Source organism: Ahaetulla prasina, chromosome 2, assembly GCF_028640845.1.
Source record: "Ahaetulla prasina isolate Xishuangbanna chromosome 2, ASM2864084v1, whole genome shotgun sequence".
In the NCBI taxonomy this organism is placed as follows: Eukaryota; Metazoa; Chordata; class Lepidosauria; order Squamata; family Colubridae; genus Ahaetulla; species Ahaetulla prasina.
In genome coordinates, this window is record NC_080540.1 from 48,971,885 (window position 1) to 48,991,878 (window position 19,994).

General features: G+C 39.9%; 1 protein-coding gene across 1 annotated transcript in view; it reads left to right on the forward strand.

Moving 5' to 3' along the window:
* Positions 1 to 19,994, forward strand: part of LOC131191126 (contactin-4-like) — a 721,863-nt gene that overhangs the window by 411,802 nt on the left and 290,067 nt on the right. Inside the window, exons 3-4 of the mRNA XM_058168934.1 lie at positions 15,124 to 15,250; positions 16,429 to 16,604. Coding sequence (XP_058024917.1) covers positions 15,124 to 15,250; positions 16,429 to 16,604 — 303 coding nt within the window. The remainder of the gene's footprint in view (positions 1 to 15,123; positions 15,251 to 16,428; positions 16,605 to 19,994) is intronic.

A 19,994-nucleotide genomic window follows, 5' to 3' on the forward strand; every position in this document is an offset into this window, starting at 1 on the left:
AAAATCTAATTCAGTCCTGCGCAAATAAATAAGTGTGTTTTAAGCTCGCGGCGGAAGGTCCGGAGGTCCAGAAGTTGACGAAGTCCTGGGGGTAGTTCGTTCCAGAGGGTGGGAGCCCCCACAGAGAAGGCCCTTCCCCTGGGCGTCGCCAGATGACATTGCCTCGCTGACGGCACCCTGAGGAGTCCCTCTCTGTGAGAGCGCACAGGTCGGTGAGAGGTATTCGGTAGCAGTAGGCGGTCCCGTAAGTAACCCGGCCCTATGCCATGGAGCGCTTTAAAGGTGGTTACAAAACCTTGAAGCGCACCCGGAAGGCCACAGGTAGCCAGTGCAGTCTGTGCAGGATAGGTGTCATGCGGGAGCCACGAGGGGCTCCCTCTATCACCCACGCAGCCGCATTCTGGACTAACTGCAGCCTCCGGATGCCCTTCAAGGGGAGCCCCATGTAGAGAGCATTGCAGTAATCCAGGCGAGACGTTATGGAACAGCTTGCATTTAGCCATGGCTTTCTAGGTCCATACCCAAACAAATTACTTCGAATGTTTTCAGTGTTTTTATTGTTTTTACTGTTTTATTTTACAGTTTTAAAGTGCTTTTAATATTTTAATTGTAATATAGTTTTTGAATTGTAAGCCACCCGGGGTAATTGACTGAGATGAGCAGCCATAGAAATTGAACAAATAAATAAATAAATACTCTTTCTGTTACTTAATGACACAATCTTCCCCATAGAAAAATATTCCCAAAGGACAAAAGAAAGGAGTTTGAGCTGGAAGTCTTAAAATTACCTGAAAACTTAGAAGAACTGGGGAGGATTTTGAGAGAGCAGGTACAATTGCCAAAACAACCTAAGATGGATCTAACCAGGAGTGAGGATTTGCATAGATTTATTTAGTAAAGTGCAATATTGGCTGATAACCCTAAAATGGACTGAGCAGTTTTTCCCCCTTTCTATTGCATTGTTATAAATCTTGATCCATGTATTTCAATACAGTTGAACAGGTGTTTATGTAACATAATTAAAAATTATTGAGATTAGATTATTTAGATATTTAGAGAAGAAAAAAAAAGATAGACTATCAATATTACAGTTTGGATATCAGTACTGCAAGTGATGAAATGATGCAAGCTGAGTCAACTTTGAGCCAGTGAGAATCAAACTGCCAAATTGCAGGCAGCAGAAGTAGCCTGCAGTACTGCATTCTAACCACTGTGCCACTACAGTCAAAAATGGGGGGGGGGAATCCATTTTTTTCTGCATTATACTATTTATGTCTTTTCAATAGTTGGCCTCGGGGGTTCATAATTTTCCTTTAGGTGACAACTTGTATAATTTTATAAATTTACTCAATACTTATTCCCATTGTTATGTTGTAACCATTCTTCAAAGTTTTGCATCTCTTTTATCATATAGGGGATTTTTTTCTGTTTCTGTGTCATAACTAAATAAAAGTTTATATTTGAGTCTGGGCAGTTTTGATGTATATCACAGAGTTAATTCAAAGGAAGCTTGAAAATTCCTGAAGTGTTCCAAGATAAGTCCAAAGAACATTGGCAAAGAGAAGTCTAGGTTTGATTATAGGCAAGACCATAAAGAGGACGTGGCACCATGGGAATGTTTCTACTCCATACCAGGGGTGAAATGCTCCTGGTTCGGACCAAATCACCCAATCCGGTAGTGATGGCATCAGGTGGTTTGGAGAACCGGTAGCAAAAATCCCTGCCTGCCCCCTATGCCCAGATGAGCTGCACAATTTTTTAAAAGCATTTTTTCTTCGGCCAAAAAAATGCTTTTAAAAGTTGGGGGGGGAAAGCCTCTGATGATCGTGCGGCTCAGTGGGATCATCAGAGCCTTTTAAAAGCATTTTTTCTACAACCACTTCTGCCAAAAAGGTTGTAAAAAAATTGCTTTTAAAAGTAAAAAAAAAAAAGTTGGCCATGCCCACCCAGTCACATTACCCTACCACCACCAAGTCACACCCACAGAACCATCAGTAACAAATTTTACATTTCAACACTGCTCCATACAGTTGAGCCTTGAACATGACAAGGCTCCTAGGGAAGAGGGTGGAAACTTGCGCTAGGCTAAGGAAAAAGTTAGGGTTTAGTATGGAATTTTATAGGAGTAAATCTGTTTTTGGAGCATTGCTAAAATAGTGGGACTTTATTTTCAATATATAAATGGCAAGTTGAATTCCAAGAGCATTGAACAATACTTGTGGGAGGAAAATAGGATTGTTTTATGCACTGAGTATTTCCTAATCATAGTAGTCCTGGTAAACCTCTTTCTTTCTTTGAGCTCATCTGTCTGCAAACTGATTAATAGTAACTGCAAACATCTTCTCCCCTAGTATTATTTGATCATCTGAAAAGGATCAGATCACATAATCTGTACAGTGCTACTGGGGTATCCATAATTGTGATTTCTTTTTTATTCTTATTTTGCCTAGGGTACTGAATGATGCAAAACAAAGTGGTATAGATCAAGAAAAAAAATGGATAGGTGTTGAATATAGTCAGTGATTATAAAATCTACATCTGCTTACTCTCCATACCCTAAGGTAATAAAATTTAAAACTCTGTATAATTATATCCACATTTGTCTATGCAACAACACTGAAAAGTCCTGCACTGAGTGGCAGTAACAATTGAGCAGATTTTCCTAGAAGTCATCATTGACTTAGCAGTTAAAAAGGGAATGATGGAGTCTTCTCAAGAATCTCCTTGGCAATCAGTTAACATAGACATAATTAACATTTTCTATATTAGTAGGCCAGGCCAGAAAATCAATTCCACAAGTGTGATTGGGACTATGTTTATTGATATAGAGAATCCTGAAAGCCTGAGTCTGATTCCCTTCCCTTCTCTTCCTCTTCTATTCCAAGAAGTTGCTCAGAGCCAGTCTGAGTTTTCTGTAAATGTTTCCTTTATTTGCCATGCTTAAAGAATGCTTCTTTACATGTTGTAACCATGCCTGCATATTTTTTCCCAGTCCTTGAGATTTTCTACATTGTGCCAGATTAAATTAAATGGGCAGTAGAGAAGGACAAAATTCAATTTACTCCAGTGGGAAAAAAATATTTTTGCAGGGGGACACAAGTCAATCTCCTTTCTAATAATGATGAACCCAGTACATCAGAGTGGCAAAAACAGAGATTCTTCTATATGTTGAATGAAGGTTTTGGGGAAGGTAGAAAGCTGCTGAAAATGGCCTTCCAAATAAACCTGAACTAGGCTAGTGCATTGGTTTTTTTGTAAATTCAAATAAAAACCCACTATTTCAGCTCTGATGGACTATCAAACTATTTGTGCTTGGATTTTGAATACAAAAAGCTAAATGAATTTATCCTTGTTATTCATAAAGATGTAAAGTTATCCCAAAGGCTTCTGAAAAAGATTACATTTTAAGTCAACATTTTAGGCAGTAGAGCCTCATTCATTCATTCATTCATTCATTCATTTAATTTGTATGGTGAAGTAAGAGGCTCAAAGAGACCCTACCTTGTTTTGGGGATGTAAACGAGATGGGTGGAAGTATTTTCAGACTTTCAAGATTGATATCAGACAAATAAGGTAGAATCAACAGAAAACACAAAGAGATGGGTTAATTCCACTTTAAGATTATATTAATAGAATCCTGCAAGCCTGAAGGTATTTCTCTCTCTCCTTCTTCCCTAAGCCCTTTAAATCCCCCAAAATAGTTAGGGACACTTCTGGTTGTATTGTCCTACTTGTGGGTTAACCTGTCTTTTATCTGACTGTTTCCTTGGTTGCGTCTCATTGCATGATGACTCAAAATCATTCCCACATACCATTATAAGCTTTCCTCTTCTACTGGATCTAACTGGTCACGTAGATAAAATGAGTAAATGGTCCCGAAAGTAACATGGTCCCAAGGAAAATTTTAAACAATACCTTGAATTGAACCTGAAAGCACACTGGCAACCAAAGCATTAACTGTATTGGTTCAAAACACATAGGTTGTGCAAAAGTCCTTCTAGCCACAACTGGCATCCACTCTTTGAGCAAAGACTAAGAGAAGGGGAAAGTTGAAAACTGGATGAAAACTGTCCAGCCCAGTCAGGTTCATGATGGTCTCTTGAAGAGGTGGCGAAAGACCATCTCTTTAACCAGGACGTTGCATGAGTGTTGTATGAAAGAATGAGTGTCTACATTCTACAATAAACAGCAAGTTTCTGAGGCATTATCCTGGGCCCGCATAGGGAAGCACAAGCCCAGCCACAGCTCTTGCCACCAACAGGCACTGAAGTTGGAAGGTCCAGCAATGGTGACACAGAGTTCTCTGCAAGGTAGAGAACCCTCCAGTTGACTTGAAGGAAGAAGACTAGCACATTAATGCAACCGTAGATGTGTAGTGCTTGCCTAAGACACAGGGAAATATGTGTTGTAAGGTAAATATTGTCTGATGATGGAAATATTTTTTCTGCTTCTGGTTTGATTCCCTGTATCTGTCTACCCCACGGGTGTCAAACTCATGATGTCACGTCACGTTGTTACGTGATGTATTATGACTTTTTCCCCCCTTTGCTAAACTGGAGGTGGGCGTGGCCAGCCCATGACACATCCAGGCTGCGAGTTTGACACCCTTAGTCTAAATTGTTTGTCTCTTAGACATATTTGAGACTTCACTTTTTTTACTTATTGTCATGTATTACATGATTGAATTTCTGGCTAGACCTGTTGAATTTCTGGCTAGACCTGTTGAACTGCCATTAACTCAGTTTAAGAAACCCATGCTGTCTCTTTGATTATGGTGAACATTTGAAGACTACAGGATAACTCTGCTATCATTTTAATCTTTTATTTGTTTGCTCAATTTTGACATCTTTTCCTGAAACGAATGTTTCCGCCAATACATAGATCTTTGTTTCAATGAAAACATTACAACTTCCTTACCCTTATCATCTTTTTAATCTGTTTCCTATATCCTGCCACTTCGCTACCAATTCACCACTTGCTCTTGTCACCTCTATATCTTCCCCTTCCCTTAACCTCTTGCTTCTCCACCTCTTCCCTGTTGCAGGATGTCTACTTCTCTCAAAACAAAGAGGTAGGTCAGTTATGTTAGAATATTAATGACTGGTAAAGATATGGTAACAAGGTCAGCCAATGAATAGGCTTAGCAACTAAGTCAGCCAGTTGGGAGCTAAGACAGACTGGAGCCAGGGCTTAGTCTTCTGAGTCTGTGCAGAGAATTGAAACAGAAAATAAACAAATCTGGACTTACTTGCCTGCTCCATGTTCAGATCTAAAATGAAATGAGTGTGTGTGAACTTGTCTTCTGATCTGATCTGAAATGAAACTGTGAACCTGCTGTTGGTATTGTAAACTTACTTCATGTATTATTGTGTATATAAAGAAGTTAATGAATCCTGTTGCATCAGTTTATCTGTGTGCTTCTGGATTTGTTTTTTGCAATAAACTCTGACAAAATGTGCACCAAGTTGAATATGCAAATTTGAGGCTTTTTTTTTTTTTAGTCCAGACACTACTTGAGGGACAGACAGCTAATGAACATAATTGATGGGCCAGGAAAGTAAAAAACTAACTTTAAATCATTTTTACCCTTTAAAAATTAAGTCTTCTGGAGGCAAAATCATACATAGCATCCATGGCTTCCACTTCACTGACATTATTTTACTCTATCTTTGCTCGAGATCTAGTTTAGATCTTTTACTGAAGCTCAGATAATTCACTGGTATCTTATTTTATGCAAGTAAAAACAAAACAAAACACCAGAGAGAAGAAATCAGTATACTCTCTGGAGCTAAGACATAAATGGTATCACATGGGAAACATTTCTGTCTAGGGACAGAAATACTTGTCATAGTCAATATCTTTATCTAGACAGATAATCCTATCCTGCCCATGCCAGATGCATCTACAGTTTATTCCAGATTATTATTGATTATGTTTTTGAACCTACTGTCTTCTACTACTTGTAACCTAGAAGTTAACTAGATATGTTTTTAATGATCCAGATTAAATGCAGAGGATCCAAAATCCTGATTCCAAAGGAGATGTCCCATTTCTGCAAAGTTTATATTTTTCTTCCTAGAAAAGTACAAAGCAAGTGTTTGAAGGCTTTTGATTTTCCTCTAGATTGAAAAATTGTTGGTCAGGAAATTAAGTTGGTGAGTTTCCTGACAATATCAGGGTATCATATTTCCATGAATGACTCTCCCAAAGACACTGATCCCACCCTGTAGATCTGTGTTGATTCTTTCCCAGCTGGGCTGTGGCACTCTTTTAACCCTGGAACTTGACAACTTGCCAATAAGCCACCCCTGTCTGCTGGTTCGGTGGCTTTTCTGCCATCCTGAAGCTGTGAAGCCTCCAGAGACTTGTCCACGGGCTCAGAGTCTCTTGCAAGCAGACTTGCTTTTTTCTCCTCTTCTCTTTATTTCTCCTACTCACAGAAATAAATGTGACAAAGCAAGGAAGGAGTGGGGCGGGGATGCAGGCAGGTGGTTGATTTCCTTGGTCAACCACCGAGACCTCAGGCTGACTGGTCATCTTTATAAGTGCCTTGTGGATGGTTACTGCCTATAGTCCTGGCTCTGAGGGTTTGAAGAATAGCAAAAGTGATTGCATGAAAGGATCTTTATTTATGTATGTTTTGAAAAAAAATTATATTGCCCTTCAAAGCCCAATTTTGGGGGGCAGTTTACAACATACTGTTACACTGATTGCATGGCTACATTTCACCTATCCAGATTTCATCTGCTAGAGAAGCAAAAGCAGTTTTCTTTTCTCCAGGGACCTGCAGTCAGGAATGGGTTAACTCCTTCTGATCCGATAGGACTAGTCTGCCAGATGATAAGCTCCTCCTCTTCCACTTGCCTCCCAGCTTTCAGACTCAGTCTGATCTGACAGACGTATTTTCTCTGAGCTGTCAGGTAATTAATCTTATCTGGATCCCACTTTGCTGGTTAAGCGTTAAATTTCCCAGAGTGAAAGGTGAGCCACCCTGATACTGCTGAAGGCTGCTCGGCAGCAGGAATATTGGAGAGGGCTCCCTGCTTTGCAGTTGAGCTTCTCCCTTTCCAGGGTGGCGGACGAGCAGACCCAATTTTGCTGAAGGCCCCAGGTGAGCAGCATCGCAGAAGGCACCAGGGCTCTGGTCTGTCCCTCTCGGCTCCCAGTGTGAATGGCGCTATCAGCCAGAAACTGCTGTAGGTTGCCACGCATCAACATCACTTGATCACCTAGCCCTTTGATCGGAGGGTCTGGAGGCTTCCACCCCTGACACTGCAGGACAAGCAGTAGGCGGCAGTGCTCACAAGCGAGCCTACGCAGCACCAGCCAGCCAGGAGCGGAACTAGAAGGCCTTTCTTGAAGAAGCAGCTCCTTCAAGCCGATAAGAGTTGTCCTCGCAGACACAACCAGGCCGTTTGGCCTACGATTCCCTCTTGCCACGGCTGGGATAGGGGAAAGTGCTGAGTGGTCCGATTTAACTCAGCTACAGCCCGTTTTGCCTTCAGGCTTTTATTCAGGCCTTTACTCAGGGTCAGGGCTCAGAGCCTGGTTTCTCTGCCCCTGCTCTCTCAGCTCCTGGGAAAGATGGTCTCCTGCATAGGCATTGTGACCTGGGCATGCCTCCACTTCAGGGCTCTGCAGTGGTTCCTTCTCCAGTAACAATGAAGGTGCCAGAGCATTTCATACTTGAGAGTCCAGATTTCTTCAGAAGTCCTTCAAGAGGTCACGTGGTGAACCTCTCCAGGGGCCAGAAGTTCAGAGAGCCCAACTGACTAGTCCTAGGTGCCAGCCTTTACAGTTAGAGAACCCACCTCCAATCTCAGATGGCCCAGGATCAGTGGACTCAGGAGGACCTGAGCCACAACATCAATTGGTTGGCGCTCCAGGCTATCCATCTGGCCCTCCGGGTGTTTCAGGACACAATCATAGATTGAGGCACCACTCCCGGCACCTCATGGAGGAAGCTGAACAGTTGGGCCTCTGGGTGGAGACACATCTGTGGTCCATTTGGGCTGCACACATTTCAGGGGTGGCAAACATGCAAGCGTTCTGGCTCAGCTGGACTTCAGTCGACCACGGGGAGTGGCACTGCACCCAGTCATGTTTCAGGAACTGTCAGCTTGCTTCGGCACTCTGACAGTAGACCTGTTTGCTACCCAGACAAATCACCAAACAGCCACCATACAGGCGTCATGCTGACCTTCCACCTGCCGCATCTACAACACCACTTGGCAGGCTTTTGGTGTCTGGTACTCCCAGAAGAAGCAGCCTCCCATGGAGGCTTCCACGCTGCTGGTCTTGGAATTCCTACAAGACTTGTAGAAAGGATTGGCACCAATCTCTGGAGACAGGTAGCTGCACTTTCATCTGTTTTATCATGTGGGTCCACAGGTGCCCTGTCCAGGCTCCCTCTCATTTGACAATTCCTCAAGGGGGCTACTAACCTCAGGCCTCCCATGGTGCACCTTTTCCCCATGTGGGACCTTATAAAGGAGTTATCCACCCTAACTCGTGGCCCCTTTGAACCCTTGCGGAAGGTCAACCTTCTATTCTTCTTATACAAGGTCATGTTCCTGATCGCCATTACATTGGCCCGCCAGATTTCTGAGCTGACAGCCATCTCGATCAGGCCCAACCTCTTCATCTTCTACCCAGACAGAGTAGTCTTACATTTGGACTCTATGTTCATTCTTAAGATCAACATGATGTTCCCTCAGTCACCAAGAATTGGTCCTTCCCAATTTCTGCCCCAATCCTTCCCACCGATTGGAACATACATGACATACCCTAGATGTCTGGAGGGCTCTCTGTATCTACCTGAAGAGGACCATCTGCCCCTGGAGGACGGAATCCCTCTGTGTGTCTTTCCAGCCATCTACCCTTGGTCATCGGGTTATGTCGGACACTTTGGGGTGCTGGATTAGAACAGTGATTGCTAAAGCCTATGGTGCACAGGCCTTACCTGCCCCTAGACACATCACTGCTCACTCGACCAGTGTCAGGCCTGGAAATCATACTAGACTTTAGGGTTCCAGACGCTGCCACATTTTTCCCCTGAGGGGAAGAAGGGGGGCTGAGGGGTATGGTAACATTCTTCAAGCGGTCAAGGTCGGATGGTGTTCACATCTGCAGGAAGAGTGGCAAGAAGATATTCAAATGAACTGGGAGAACGTGGGACCATGTGACCATCAAAGGGGTCGGGGGGTGGGACTCTTGGGGTTTGTATAACTGGGAAAATAATCCGGAAGTTCAGTTTTGGAATTTCACTCATCGTGTGCCAGTTTCCTCATGCTAGTAAAGAACTCTGAAAAACAATGGCTTCTGAGTTTTTTTTATGCAGAAGAGGTTTTTCTGGCACCTTGACATTATTCCAAAACTCCTAACTTTCTTTTGCTAACGGTACCCTCTCCTCTGCTCAGAGGGGGCCTGTTAGGGGGGTGCTGGGCCCCAGCCTCCGCAACCTCCACAGCGGTGCAAAGACCCAGCGAAGATGGAAGGGCAGCAAGCTGAAAACGTGGAAGTAGCACAGAAGTTTGAATCTGACAATTTAGTTGAAATCACCTACTTCCCATCGGAAGATATGACTCAAAAACCCGAAGTGGTAGAGCCTGCTTGTCAGCTTGGAGCATGGCCCAAAGACTCCGATTCATGGGTAAGCTGTCTTTCGAGAGAAAACATTTCCCCGGGGCGGAATGGAGAGCCCCCTCCCTCTTCTCAACCTCACTGGAGGACAGTAAAACCCGGAGAATCGGGAGAGTCACTGGATTGGGACCTGAGAAACCCCCTGAAATCCCAGTCCCTATTAGACCTCCCGGAAACTTTTGAGTGTTTGGAAATGAGGCCTCGTATAAGCTCAGCTCACCCACCTCGAGAGCCTTTAGCTCAGCCTAAATTCACCTTCCCTCCCACCAGAGAGGGAGGAATTACTGAAGCTCAAAGCCGTTCCGATGAACGCAGGAGAACCTCCCTTCCCTCCTTCAGACGGCAGGGAGTTCAGGCAGCACCAGGGACTTGGGGGGAATCGCAACTCCCCCCTCCAATTGACTTTTCCCGCCAACAGAGGCCTACGCTGCCTCCTGCTGCTTCTATTCCTCCTGGTTGGGCATTTTATCCTGGACAAGGATGGATCCAATACCAATGGCAACCAGCCAGTTCAGCACCTTTCTTTCCTGGGGGCCCCAGGCCGATTTTTGCCTCGTCAGCTGAAGCATTTCCAGGACTTCCTTCTCAGCAGCCAGGGGGAATTCCACCCCCCTTCACAACTCAGCAACCAGCTACAACAGCAATGGCCGTCCCCCAAATCCCTCTTCAACTGCAAGCAGGCCAGCTAAACCCACCTGCATTGGAGATAAAGTCTTTTTATCTACTAAGTATCTGAGGTTGAGAATACCCAGCAGAAAATTCGGTCCAAAATTTTTGGGTCCTTTCCCCATTGTAAAAATTATTAATCCCGTTACCGTCCAACTCAAGCTCCCTCGAATGTTGGGGAAAATACACCCGGTATTCCATACCAGCTTATTAAAACCTGCTAGACAGTCTGGTCTGAGACCTCAACCTGCCGCTCCCCCACCACCCTTGATAATCCAAGGTGAAACCCACTATGAAATCAAGAAAATCCTTGACTCTAGACTATACAGAGGTCAATTACAATATTTAGTCCACTGGAAGGGATATCCATTATCTGAATCTACTTGGGTCAAAAGTTGGAAAGTAAATGCGGACAATTTGATTAAACAATTTCACGACACTTTCCCTGACAAACCTAAAAAACCTCTTGGAGAGGGGAGAGGGGGGTAGAAGGGAAGTGTGGACCACTGACACTCTTCTTTATCAACTCTTTGTTTTCTTTCCTAGGATATAGCTTCTTTTCCAAGGGGGGACGCCTGTCAGGCCTGGAAACCATACTAGACTTTAGGGTTCCAGACGCTGCCACATTTTTCCCCTGAGGGGAAGAAGGGGGGCTGAGGGGTATGGTAACATTCTTCAAGCGGTCAAGGTCGGATGGTGTTCACATCTGCAGGAAGAGTGGCAAGAAGATATTCAAATGAACTGGGAGAACGTGGGACCATGTGACCATCAAAGGGGTCAGGGGGGTGGGACTCTTGGGGTTTGTATAACTGGGAAAAGAATCTGGAAGTTCAGTTTTGGAATTTCACTCATCGTGTGCCAGTTTCCTCATGCTAGTAAAGAACTCTGAAAAACAATGGCTTCTGAGTTTTTTTTATGCAGAAGAGGTTTTTCTGGAACCTTGACAACCAGGAGCGCAGCCACCTCAGCCACGTGGGCTACGCAGGCCTCCTTGGAGGAGGTCTGCCATGCCGCCACCTGGTCTTCCTTGTCTCCCTTTACCCGCCATTACAGTTTAGATGTTTATGCTTCGGCAGAGGCGGCCTTTGGCCACCGGATTTACACAGGGTTCACACAGGGTTGAGCATGCTGGACCGGTTGGGTCCCTCCCATTAGGACACACTGCTTTGGTATGCCCCATTTCTGACTGCGGGTCCCACCTTTCTGGAGAATGGGTGTTGCCTTACCTGAACGCCCTTTCTCATAAAGCAGGAACCCGCAGTCAGTCCCGCCCTGGTTCCTCCTGGTTTCATCAGGGGAGGGGACTTACCTTGTTGTTACAGCTTAGCATGTCAGTCTGCCGCTCAGCCTCATCAGAAAGCTGGAAGGCAAGAGGAAGAGGAGGAACTTATCATCTGGCAGACTCAGTCCTATCAGATCAGGAGGAGTTAACCATTCCTGGCTGCGGGTCCCTGCTTTATGAGAAAGGGTATTCAGGTAAGGCAACACCCATTTTCAGAATTGTAGCAGTAGTATTAATTTGTACAGTGTTAATGACAAGCATAAACAATGTTATTATTTAGCATCAGTGAGAACAGTACTTTCAAGGAAGAAATTAAAGACAGGAACAAGTCTGCTGTTCTCCTTTTTAGTATTATATTGTAAATATATTGGATACTATATATTAAAAAATATTCTTTTATTGCCACATTAGAAAACAAGCAAGAGTTTATGATGATTGTGGTTATTATTTGTTAGCAAAGTGACAGAAATACTGGCATGCATCAGCACTATTAGAACAGTTTTATCTGACTTTTCATTACTGTGTCTGCAGAAATAATTCTATAAAAACTAACCAGTAACTGAAGATAAAATTGGGCAATAGTGAGCATATAAATAAAATGCCCAAATCAATGAAAGTGTGCAACTTGCTTTTTAATTTTGAGGTGAAACAGGATAATTCTACTTGTATGTGTAGATCAAATAAAATGCCTTTGGATGTTTAAGATTTGTTCTATTACAATCTTCTTGGACAAAAAGAAAAATGGGTTGAATTAAAGGTTATGGAATATTGCTTAAGGTAATGTCTTGTTATTATATATTTTCATTACGTCTTAACATGTTTATGCTGAAATAAATTTATGTCATGTAAGGACATCAACTTTTCCATTTTGCCCAAGTGTAAAAATATTCATTTCATCTTACTTTTTTGCCCTTCCAATCAATCATGGTTTGCCATTGCTTGCTTCCTAGGACTAAGAGAAAGCGACTGGGTCAAGGTTACTCAGCTAGCTTCATGTCTAAGGCAAGAGTAGAACTCACAGTCTTCATTTTTCTAACTAGATGACTTAACCACTACACCAAACTGTCTTTTTTTCAATGATAAGCGTAATCTTAAGTGAGCTACAGTTCAGTTTATCAGAGGCAGGAAGTAAATAGAGATATGCAGGAGTTAATAATGACTAGGAGAAATAAACAAATAAATAAATTTGTTTGATTTATATATACTTGTCCCAGCTTCTGCCAACCTAGCAGTTTTGAAAGCATGTAAAATTCAAGTAGAAAAAATAGAGACCACCTTTGGTGGGAAGGTAACAGCGTTCTGATTGGTTGGGAGCTTGGCTGTGTTCTGATTAGGTGGAGGTGTGTTCTGATTGGTTGGGGGTTTGGCTGTGCTCTGATTGGCTGGGGGTGTGTTCTGTTTGGGTTGGGGGGCTTGGTTGTACTCAGGTTAGTCTGAGTTGCAGGGGGATTTGAGTTGGTGAGTTGCATTGCTGTTGTTTTGCTTTGCGTTCGGGTTCGTGGAAAACCCAAATAACCAAAGACATACATACAAACACCCGCGAAAACCTCAGAAAACAAATATATATATAAATAAATAATAGTGTTATATAGTGTGCTTTTTTCTTTAATGCCATTTTTTTCTCTTCAAGAAAAAAGTCATACTTGAAAATTCTATATCTTACATTGTGAAGGTCTTAACAATTGTTCCTGTTTCAAACCTCTCATGAATATGTGCATTTTCATGTCTTAGCTATGAATTAATGTTTTAAAGAACTGAAAAAAATTGCAATTTCTCTCATTCTTTGTCTTTGTGTGGAATCCACAGAGCAATTTTACATAATTCATTCATATGTGATGTTTTGAATTCTTCATGCCAGATGGCTAACAGGTGCATTCCGTGTAAGATTTTATGTTTAATACTGATTCTCACCATCTGAGATTTTTAACTCCCCAAATGGATAGAATAATGTACCAGCTTTTCTTGCAAAAGGACTGTATGGGCTGCCGACTAAACAAATTATGAACTTGGTTATCTCAAACACACAGTGGTAGTAATTAAAGAGGCTGAGAAAAGGAGAAGAATAATCAATTAAATAATGCTAATTGGACATTGTTATCATTTATCCTCTTTTTCCTTTTCCTTTTATTCTAACAGCTGCTGTAGGATTTTTCATATATGTTAGTTGATGCAGTTTGTTTGCTTAAAACAAAGTAATAGCTTCTAATGGGTTCTTTCTATATTAAGAAAATAATTGTTTTTTAAAAGGATATGCGTCAGTGGTATTTTAATGGCTAATCTGCTAACATGTCATCAAATGAAATTGATGATTTTCATTTTCCCCCCTTTTTTGGCTATTTATGTTAGTAATGAGTATCTTTGTCAGAAGTGCCAATATATTTTTTTTTAATCCTAAATCTTTTCAAATGTCTACGGTATTCAGATTTGAAACAATTTCTGCTATGTCTTTCAAGTCAAATTTTGCTCTGATTTAAATGTTACTTCTATAGCTCACCAATTGTAATATCTACATGCAACTGATACACAACCTGATATTTGTGTACAAAGCTAAGGAATGATCTTATTTTTAAAATAATTGTCTATTCTAATAATGGTATGTTGTTATTATACATAAAAAAATAATATCTTAACTTTATCCTGAAACTCTCAGTCCACTGCAGAAAAAAAAAGTGTTGTACCTTATGATTCTTGATGAAGGTATCTTTTCTTTTATGTACGCTGAGAACATATGCATCAAGATAAATTCCTTGTGTGTCCAATCACACTTGGCCAATAAAATTCTATTCTATTCTATTCTATTCTATATAAAACCTTTCTCCAATGGATCCCTTTTTCTTCTATTTTGCAAATATTGTCTTATTCCTGTTATGACAGCCCTCTGGGCATTTCCTACACAACTAGTTGACAAAAGCAAGTGAGTTTTTATTTTATTTTTATTACTGTGCTTTTCTGATACAGTCAGCCATCTGTTATGGATGTTTCTAGACAGGCAAACCTCAAGAGGTCCTCAGTAGATTGCAATGTACACACCAATAACTATAACCTAATATCTTCCCCCCTGATACAGAAGGAACATTTGACTCCATTTGTGAACAAAACCCACCTCCTTCTTTCCCTTAAGGTTAAATAACCAAGAAAGAATTTGTTCTAGCCTCTTGTTTTTTTAATAATCTCTCGGAAACAAAAAAAGAAGTTTCATATTCTAGAATCAATCACATATAGACTTTTAGGTGCCCGAGTAGGTCAGACTGAATTTACTATATTTTACTTTGGATGTGCTCAAAGCCATGTCTGATTTCTTTCAAACTATTTACTCTGAAAATATGTCTTTTGTACACCATGAATTCATTGTTGATTTATAAGAAATACAGTATTTTATTTTACTACAGATATAGTCATCTAAAGTTGTAGCCCAAATGTTCTCTAAAACTGACTGGTGTAATTGTTTTATTTATAGCTATTTGCATAATAAGCAGTAATACTTATGCTTTAAGTCCATAAAATCTAAATGTCAGTACTTTTATTTATTGTAGATGATAACATACTGCACGGACCAGTTTTTATCCAGGAACCAAGCAGTGTGATTTTTGCACTTGACTCTGAGGAAAAAAAAGTGAAACTGAACTGCGAAGTAAAAGGAAATCCTAAGCCAACCATAAGGTAAATTGTGTCTTTATCAACAACTTTGTCAATATCCTACAGCATCCCGTAATGCCTCCATGCCAATCAGGCCTCCATGAGGCAACCCTGGTTTTTTTTTATATACAATTCTACTTTTTATAAAATAAAATCTGAAATCTTATGTTACTGTGAAATATCATAAGAGATTCACAGAAATGGCAATAACTCCTATGAATGATGGAATTCAATGACATTTTGTCAGTCTCACACAATATCTCAAGAGTTCAATGATATTTTAGCTATCGGTTGGAAGCGTGCCCAGACTTCCCCAACCAATTGAGAAATTTTACAGTTGACTGGAATCAAGTTTCCAGCTGATAAGAAAAGTTTGCTTATTTCTGTTCTATAGTAATCAAGAGAGATTCTATTACTATAGTGGCTCCTGCTGGTAGGAGTAGATACCAGGATTAACTGAGAAGTACACATCAGCAAATTTGCTCCTTTCCTTGTTTACATATCTTATATGCACAATTTTAATCCTATATAGTGTTTTATTCTTTTGCTGAAGTCATCTTCTAATGACATGTTTTTAAGGAGAATCTAAAGTCTTTAGGCCAGCATTTTGCTGTAGTGGTAAAGACACCAGAACAGAAATCAGGAGACTGTGAGTTTTAGTCCTGCTTCATGCATGAAAGTCAGCTTCATGTGTTTGGGCCTGTCAGCCCATAATATTAGGCTCAGGTAACAAAGCTGGTCAGGCAGTTCCTGTTGCAACCAATGGATCAACACTCAGGAGATCCAAAAAAATTGATCCTGCACTTATGAGAAAATGTTAGGAAGGGGGGGGGGAGTGTTTTATTCTTTTGCTGAAGTCATGTTGTAATGACAGGACTTTAGACACTAATGTGAAAGGGGCAATCTAGATTTAAATAAAACAAATAAGTGTAAATGACAACATGATCTGTGAGGTAGTAGATATAAAGAATGCATTTCTTAACATGTGCTGTTGTGGTAGGATATGTAGTTCTAGAATGGTACAACAGTGGTGTAAATAATACTTCATCTATTGTAATATGTAACATTTTAGAATTTAGGAAGTCATAATTGCTTGTGTGTTAGGAAGTAGATAAGGCATTTTTATTGTATGTCTTCTTTTTGAATATACAAACAAATAGTTAAGGGAGCAAAATTAAACTACCGCCTCTTTTGTAATATAGGTGGAAGTTAAATGGAACCATTGTTGACATTGGTATGGATTACCGCTACAGTGTGGTTGAAGGCAGCTTGTTGATCAATAATCCCAATAAAACTCAAGATGCTGGAACATACCAGTGCATAGCAACAAATTCATTTGGAACAATTGTTAGCCGAGAAGCTAAACTGCAATTTGCTTGTAAGTAGAAATTATATAATATGTCATATACTGCTTTATTATAACATAATATTGGGAAAAGCTATAACATTAGGTATGTTAGAATACTATTTGTTATTCTATTTAGCATGCGTCCTGATTTGGAGAATAAATTCTTAAATTGGTTTGGAAATATATTTTGATAATTCTTGTTTTGGCTAAAAGAGTAGCAAATGTTGGTAATTTTTTTAGTTGAGTAGAAAAGAAAAAAGATCTGTCACTATAGATCTGATAAGGTTGCAATTGTTTAACATCTTATGCTTCTGAAGAATTCAAATGTACATTGCCTGACTACGTGGCTCAGTGGCTAAGACACTGAGCTTGTCGATCAGAAAGGTTGGCAGTTCGGTGGTTCGACTCCCTAGTGCAGGTCTCCTGCGTGAGCAGGGGGTTCAACTAGATGACCTCCAACTCTGATACTGTTACATGAGCGCTCTCTGTCTTTCCACACCCTCTCAATTTACACAATACCTCATAAAATTACCAACAATTCAGTGATAATAATTTTGGCCTTTAGTAGGTCACTTAAAGGTTAGCTCTTTCAAATATCTTCTCTGCTGTCCCAAGGTGTAACTATATTATAGGGGACAGGCATAATCAACTTACAGGGGAAATGGAATACATAAATATTTAATAAAGAAAGAAAAAATAAAGAAAAGTATTAAACTATAAATACTGTGTTGATTTTCAATAAGGAAAATAGGAATCAAAAGAAGCTGTTTTTTAAAAGGCTGAATCAAGCTTAGAGGTGTGGAACTAAATAGTATGTTCACAAGATATGTCCAATAAATAGAAAAATACAGATAGGGTAATGAAATGTCTTGTTTTATACTTCAAGGGGGAACAAATTAATGAATGCTATCTCTATTAAGTAGAATGTTGTATAGGTGCTGATTCAGAATGTTGTAGAGATTCATTATATCACATTAAGCTGCAATAGATTTGTTAGATACAAATTATATGAACACAACAATTGCATCTTCTTATACTATTTACAATTTAGTGTTGTGTTAACCTAGCCATTTAGTAATTTAAAAATAATAAATATCTGAGACACCATTTACATAGTATTTACATGGTCTGAGCACGAATTTTAAGACCTTGCTAGAGGAGGAGGAGGAGAAGCAGCAGCAGCTAAAATGTTTTTGGACTTTAGGAAAAAAAAAAAAAGCACTTGCCACATAACATCCCAGGTGTAACCTTTGTTGATAAGAAAGGCAAAAAGTATGTATAGTGGAGTTTACAGAACTTGGAGACATCAGAACAGAAGAAGAAGAGCTGGAGAAAATAAAAAATAGAAGTAGAATTATAAAAAGCAAAATTAATACCAATAGTAATAGGTGCCTTGGGTGCAATCCAAAACTTCTGGAATATCACCTGAACACCATTGGCATTGACAAAATCACCATCAGTCAATTTGCAAATGGCAGCTTTATACAGAACAGCTTGCATCCTGCAACAATACCAACGTGCAACACTAAACAACTTCTACCTATACTTGGCCCTCAGGATGGATAAAAATACCAAATCCAGTCTAAACATCTGGCTAACTGTGTGACCAACCATAATAATACTTCTTTTTATAGTATTTTAAGACATAAAAATCACACAATTTAATATTTTTCCTATATTTTATTGAAGAAAAAGAAGATTAGCTAAAAACCATCCTACCAGATGCTCAGAAGGATCTTTTTCATTTTGAAGACGAAAATACACTAAAATATTTTAACCAATTTTACACAATTGTTTCACTGCTGGTAAATGTTTAGAGATGTTATACTTCCTGTGCTTATATATTCCTATGCTATAGTTGTCTATAATCACTGTATGTTACAATTTGTTTGTTTGTTTGATTGATTGATTATGTGCCATCAAGTCAGTGTTGAATTTTAGTGACAACATAGATCAATTTTCTCCTTGATGATCTATCCTAGCCTGATTCTTCTGGTCTTCCAGTAGTGCAACACCCAATGCCCCTCTAACTAAACCCGTCAAAGTGAATTGAAGCAATTCTCATAATGTGAATCACATTAACTTAATAATTAAAATTAGCATTTCATTTTTAAATGATTTCCTTAGCTATTTATTGAAACAAATAAACATAGTTAAACAGTTCCATATGAGTAGCCTGTTGTTTTGCTCTCTAGAAAAAGGAAGAAGTAATCTAAAATAGTAGCAACATCTGAGGAGGAAGATGTGACCAGGTCATCAGTGTATCTTCTAATTGTGTGTAAATTTTGTGATCTTTGCATCCTTTCATATATATATATGCATCCATTCATATATATATATATATATATATATATATATATATATATATATATATATATATATATATATATATATATATATATATATTTGGCTTTGCTCCGAGAGGCAGGAGGAAGAGCAGAATTGAGGTATGCAAAGTCCTTAGGTCTAGTAATCTGTTCTCCCTTCAGCGTATCAGAAAATAAAAGTTATTATGCACCATCACTGTTGGTGCTTCAGGTTCATCTGACAGATTTACAAAAGGACAAATCTTTTTCGGCTTACACACATTCTATGAAACTAAATGAGACTGAAGGATCTGGTAATGCTTAGTCTTGAGAAAAGATGATTCAGATAGCACTTTTCAAATACCTAAGAGGATGTCATACTGAAAAGGTCAAGGCCGTTTCAGTTTTGTTTCAGAGCCCAGGTAACGGAATAATGGATTTAAACTGAAGGAAAACACTTTGTGATTGGATGTTAGGGATTTTTTTCAAACAGTAAGAGCATTCAGCAGTGAAACCAGTTACCCATCGAACTGGCATGTCCCCTTTATTGTCTGTGTTGAAGTTGACACTAGACAACTGTCTGTCTGAGATGCTTTAATCAGAGTTAGGACTCACTGGGCAAGATTCCCATCTATGAGTCTGTGATTCTCTCTCTCTGCTTGGAAGCTATAGGAATATAAACTTAAAGTTCTGGGTAGTTGTGGAGAATTCATAGAGTTGCAGATTTCCCTTGAGACATGGTCGATTTATTACATGGTTTCTGAATGATATACTTTAATTTGTCCTTGGTAAAAATAAGTTTACGGGGAAGATAACCTTATAGCATTAATACTGTGGCTTCAAGGCTGGCTCTGGTGAGGAGATCTGTTTTGTTCACTTTCTTTCTTGCTTGATGATGTCAGGCTGCTATGGTGCCTCACTATTTAGCTAGGCTTTATAGAACTGTCTTATGACAGAAATCAGAGAGTTGGAAGCTAAACTTGTTTTAATTTGTGAGCACAGCACACTGAAGTTTCTCTTGTTCTTAATTAGCTGTGTGAGCTGTTTTACTCCAAGAGCTCTGATAGCTGACCGAATATCTACTGTCTAATTTTATTTTAATTAAGAAGATTGT